The 6,000-nt window shown below is 44.6% G+C and overlaps 1 protein-coding gene across 2 annotated transcripts in view; it reads right to left on the bottom strand.

Annotated features, from left to right (window-relative positions):
• Positions 1-4,134: 4,134 nt before the first annotated feature.
• The window catches only part of MED27 (mediator complex subunit 27), an 87,027-nt gene continuing 85,161 nt past the window's right edge, over positions 4,135-6,000 (bottom strand). For both annotated transcript variants that reach the window (XM_009998879.1, XM_009998880.1), the window contains one exon: positions 4,135-4,269. In XM_009998879.1, the coding sequence (XP_009997181.1) occupies positions 4,135-4,269 (135 nt within the window). The remainder of the gene's footprint in view (positions 4,270-6,000) is intronic.

Genomic DNA, 6,000 nt, shown 5'->3' with positions numbered 1-6,000 from the left:
CACCAGAACTCATCTTTAACTCAGCTTTCCAAAAGCTGAAGCAGGAATTTTTTTTCATCAGGACTGTACCACCACTTCCCTCTCTCTCTTTTAACATTTTGAGGGTTACTGTTTTGATGTGGGTTGCTCTTGGTGGTGCATAGCACCCAATTAACCTAGGGACTAATTAAAACCAATGCATTTGTTTCCAAGTAGACCTTAAAAACTTTGTAAGCTAACAAGCATCCAAGAAAGGGAAGAGAACTAAAAGGCTTTGGTTAGAAAATTAAAGTTGTTTGCCATGGCTTGATGGCTTAATCAGTCGATCAATATTGTTCACAGGGCAGGCAGGGAGGGAGCCATGAGCTGTGATGAAAAATGCATGAGGGGACAAGGGAGACCTGGGAGTAGAAAATTAAAAAGTCAGCCTGTTACATTTGTCCAATATTGGCAGAGAAATTAAAGTGGTTTGGGGAGGGGTGCTGGGAGGGAAGAGGGGAGCCAGCTGCAGTGTGCCCTGCATATCTGCTGCGGGTTTTCCCTTCACGAGAGAAACTTTCACATTAATTAAGTTGCTTTCTTAGCAAAAAGATGGATTTTGTAACCTTTAGCACTTGCCAGCACCACCAGCACAGTGGGTGGGGTTTGCACATAGGAAAAGAAAATGGGCTCTGTTCCCATCCTTGTGCTCTGAGCAGGGTGACACCAGGATGACACTGGGCAGGGGCAGGGAATGCACTTCTGCAGGGTTAGGGAGATGAAGGTACCCTTGTGCTACCAGCCACGTGGGGAGGATGCAGCTCTGGAACACACACACAACCTGAGCCACTAAAAGCAGAGCTGTGGTTTCTGTGTCTAGATCAGTTTCCTTTGCTCACTCACTCTCTGTGGAATTTGGCTGCCTCTGATTCTGCAGTGGTGGTTGCCTTGCTGAAACCAGTGTCAGGAGCAACGCAGATCCAGAAGATGCTGTAGGAGAGCAGAGAACCAGCCATTCTTCAGGCATCGTGCTCCTTGCTGTTTGCCTGAGGGATCTCAGCTGTTTTAAAAGGTGCAACAAACCCCAACGATCAAGAAAAATGTCAGGCTGCTCCTCCTGCAGCAGCCACACTGCTTTTTGTCACCCATCCCCTTTAATTAAGGGTAGAAGAGAGAAATAAGAATGTCCAGTAACCACCCTACAAAGCTGAGGAAGAACAACACAACGCTGGGTGGTGAGAAGGGCTTTGCAGTTAGAAGTGATCTCCCAGTTTCTAGTCCTCACATTCAAAACCTGGAGTGAGGTTTAACCCATCTCAGCACTAACCTGGCACTGGTCACCCAGGCCAAGGAGCAGAGACCAGCATGTTCTGTGCCCCAGCTGCTGAAGGGCAGGAGCTTTGGGGGAGTTCAGGCAGCTGAACTCCCCAAACCAGAAACATTCCAACTTGTTGCACTTGAAGCAGGGACAGAAATCCCTGTTTCTCACAGGCCCTCTAAAGGGGGAAGGTTCCCTCTGACCACTGCTTCCTGGGGGAAGGAACGTGACAAACAGGTCTGCCTTGCACTTCTGCAAGACAATTATTTTTGGAGGGAGGTGCCTACAGTGAATTTTACAACTCTCCATCAGAGTGACCAATTACAGGTTTAAAATTTCCGGCTCAATTAACACACAGACTGGCTGGTGCTGTTTTCTGCAACTAATTACCTCCAAGTGCCAAGCCATGATTCCACAATACTTCTGTGAACTTCAGGATTCGCTTTCCACACCATTATTGAAGTAATAAACCCAAAACAGGGCAGACAGCAATGCCTAAAGCAGGTTGGATACTGCATTATGACCTTTTTATTAACAAAATAAAATGCTTACACTATCAGAAACCCACACCTTCTAATTAGTACAGTAGCAGGAAGGATAGCAGGGCTGCTTATTTACAAGGCTCCCTCTCATCTGAGATGCACACATTGTTCTGTCTTGGGTGATCTTTGTACTGAGAAGGCTGCCTGGGTCAAATACCAGCACAAGGTTTCATTAGGTAATTCAACAGCAGTTGGATTTGAAACTGCCATTATCCCCCTGCTCTGGGCGTGGTTCTGTTTGGTGATTGAGAGAAAAAAAAGAAAAATGTTAAAAAAAAAAAAAAGGATAAAATCTCAATAACATCCTCGAGCAAATACACATTCATTCTGAACACACAATGCTGTGCCTCCCCAGGAAGTCATAAACAAGTATATTTTTTTCCCAAGTTTCCCTTTTTTTTAAATACAAGCCAGTCCTGCATGGATTTCTAAACCTAGAGATGAATTTCCCACCTCTCATGCTGACCCTGCAGGCCAGAGCTGCTGTCCTGGGAGCTCAGTCTTTTATGCTACCAGCAAACAGTTCATTTAGTACCACACAAGTACAGGGTGATACTCAAGTTCCTTCAGTTTTTAGTTTCCACAGCCATGAAATGGGCTGTTCCATAACTGCCATTGGTCCAAATTAAACAAGTTCTTTAGAAGTCTCTGAACACCTCCAACCAGCTGCAGTAACAGTCCCACCCCTTCCTGCCCTGTTTTTTGGTCTCCCCTGCCTTCTTCTTTTTTATTAAATGTGATTAATTTGATTCAACATTACCTGCAAAACCAAACCAAGCTGCCACCAAAGCCTTTGAGAGGGAGGCTTCTCCTTCAGAAGCTTTTCATACAGAAGGAAACTCAAAAATCAGTCTCCAGCACAAGTGACCAAGCTTCTCCACACCTCCCCTCACCAGTTTCCACAAGTGAGCTTTTTGGGGGCCTACAGGGAAGCTGGGGAGGGACTTTTGACAAGGGCTTGTAGTGAGAAGAGGGGTAATGGATTGAAACTGGAAGAGGCGAGATTTAGGTGAGACATTAGGAGGAAATTCTGCACTATGAGGGTGGTGAGACACTGGAACAGGTTGCCCAGAGAACCTGTGGCTGCCCCATCCCTGGAAATGTTCAAGGGCAGGATGGATGGGGCTTGGAGCAACCTGGGCTGGTGGGAGGTGTCCCTGCCCATGCAGGGGGTTGGATCTGGATGATCTTTAAGGTCCATTCCAACCCAAACCAGTCTGTGATTCTTACCACCAAACCCTCTATGGCTTGTAAAGGAAACAAAAGTGCACCAGTGGGCATGACAGCTGAATTAATCAAATTAGCCATCAGGAGATGACAGAGGAAAGTACCAACCTCAAGAAAGCACCAGAGAAGACACTTACCTGCTACAACCCCAGCCACTGAGCAGCATCCAGCCGTGAGAGGCCCATGGACCTCCCCTGCCTTCGGGTGGTGCTGGTAGGAGCTGAGCACTCCCACCCATTCCCAGTGCAAGGATTTCGGGGAGGGATCTTGCTCTTCCCTGGCGTGTTGCATGCAAATGGTAAATGATTCAGGAAACGTGCTGCATGTGTCTGTGCTGCAGAACCTTGAGGGCTGAATTATTTTACTACTTTCAGTCCTAAAACATGACAAATTACACACACTGTCACTGCTCATCACACATTTTCTAACCACTGAATACATGCAGATTTTGCTCACATTTTTCATGACAATTTTAGCAAAGGGAAACATCTGTTTCCCCCCACCTTCCACAGTACGTTGCATCTTCCAAGCTGCCACATGCCTTTGAAATTCCATGTTTAATCAATACCATCATCTCTTCCAGAAAAAGACCAGCACTCAGAGAAGCAGCCTTGCAACAACAACCACCCCCATCACACCAACTTGCATCTTTACATGTTGCCAGTTTTTCTAAAGAAAAGAGCAGCGTTGAAAACTCCACACCAAGCCCAAGGATTTTGTTGCTCAAACAAAGAAACAAACAGCACAAATTCTGGAATACAAAATTTATTTTCAAGCTTATAAAAGTCTTCGACATTGCAAATTCTGTCACCAAACACAAGTGCAGAGTTCTTTTCATTAAGGTTTAGAAGAATGGTTATTACAGCCAGATCTCCCCAGACACACCATTTCAGCTCAGAGGCACCAAGTGATCACACACAGCTCTTACCATTCAAAACACATTGGTACCTTGCAGACTGATGGCTTTTTAAATAGTCAAATATATTAGTGCAACCTCACTGCTTAGTACAGGATGAGGAATGGAACCACCTTTTAAGCCCTCAGCTCTCTTTCCAAGCTGTCCCCTCCTGGTGACCAGTGGCTGGGCTGCTATTGCCTGCAAGTGTCATGAAAAGCTTCAAGGGTTCGGAAATCCCTCCAGGTGGGGGGCAGACCATCCTGCAGAAACTTCCCGCAGCGCTGGCACGGAGCCTGGAACAGCTTTATGTAACTTCTTAACCAGGTCTGAAAGGAAAAAGGGAGAGAAATTAGGAAAACTGGATATGGATGTTCCCCTTTGTCATCATTCTTGTCAAACAGCACCAGCAAGGACAGGGGATGTACCTTGGCCAGGCCCCAGCGAGGGACACGGTGATTTTATCAACAGAAACATGCCCAAGATTACAAGGTCACTGTGAAGCTGAATTCCCACTTTATTAATCATCTTTTGCTTCTTTAGTCACTTAAGCAGATTTGTTGATAGAAATTCCTGCACTCTGAGCAGGAGGGAGTCACAGCTAGAGAATCATGACAGAAGACAAGGATTGCAACACTCCTCATAAATATAATTATTCCTGATGGGTACCTTCTTCCACTGAATATTGGTTTTCTCTTCCTGTGATCATCTATCACCCCCCTGCTGCAATCCCAGTGCAACGGGCTGAAGATATAAGGACTTTCACAGCAAGCTAACTAACTTCCTCTCTAATGCAATTTGAAGATCAATACTCATTGGTCATAAAAATACTGTACCATTTGAAATCTGATTACACTGAATTTTTTTATATATATATATATATATATATGGCTAGTGATGAAAAACACAGAGCAAGTCCAGGTGTTCCCAGGTAAAATTCCCACCCCTAAAGTGAACTGCTCCTCTCGTTGCCCATAGCAAAGAGCATTACACAACCCCATTCCCAACTCCAAGAGATGCACCACTAAAAAAACACCTAGACCAGCAGCTTAATACCGTGAAGGATGCACATGAATCTTGTCATTTAAAGTCCTATTGAATTATATCGATAAGAGAAAATTGTTCTCTGAAGAAGAGGTCAGCTGAGTTTATTGAAACAAATCCTTCCATCTTCATCAGAGCCTTCTCTATAGCAACCAAACCTTTGGCCGTCAATAACTCTCCTCCAAAAGAACTAGATCTTCTCTGGGTTTAGCAGAAAATATGGAGACAAGGGCAACAGAACACTACAAGTAAATTGCTGTTATTTACTTCAGCTTGGATGGGCTTCACTTGCACTACAGAGAAATCGAATTTTCTGAACCATCATACAAAACCCAGGTAAACGAAGTTAAATGGTGCACTTGAGACATCTGTTCAAAGAGAAAAAAAAGCCAAGCCCTGAGTTCTTTATTCCCATCAGAAAATGAAGGCTTCACCACATCCTGCCATGTGGATTGCCGAGCTGACATGTGAGAGGACCAATGTATGGACACTTCAGCTGCACGTCTGGTTTTGCTTTGTTAGAAGTTTTAGCAGTGTTTTATCAAATCAATAAGGCAGGCCCACAGCTTAAACAAACCTGCTACCCGTTCTATTAAACATTCATTTTCAGAAACATGTTGAAACGTGGATTTGACCAGGAAGAGCTGCTTTCACCTTTTGAAAACCTATTTTTTTTAAGATGCACTCCAAGAGAAGAGACCTTTCTAAATCTCTCACCTTAGCGGCCTTTTTATTAAATAAACAAACCAGCACAGCAGGTGAGAAAGTCTGACTGAGCTGAACTTACACAGTGGAAATTAAAGACATCAAAGACACAAGACTACTGCACACACCTAAAGACTGGGAATGGCAAAATTAGATGTTTGTTTTCAGATGTCTCAGTTACATTGATCCAGGTGAAAGGGTAATGTAACGGAAGGGGAAAGTCTGGAGAGCAGAGAAAACTTTCCCAAAGGGCTCCAGCTGCAGCTGAGAGAACTGCAAGAGCCTCCACTGCCAAAATTCACCTTACACAC

Source organism: Chaetura pelagica, unplaced genomic scaffold (assembly GCF_000747805.2).
Source record: "Chaetura pelagica isolate M959 unplaced genomic scaffold, ChaPel_1.0 scaffold405, whole genome shotgun sequence".
Lineage (NCBI taxonomy): Eukaryota > Metazoa > Chordata > Aves > Apodiformes > Apodidae > Chaetura > Chaetura pelagica.
This window is presented reverse-complemented; position numbering and strand designations above follow the sequence as displayed.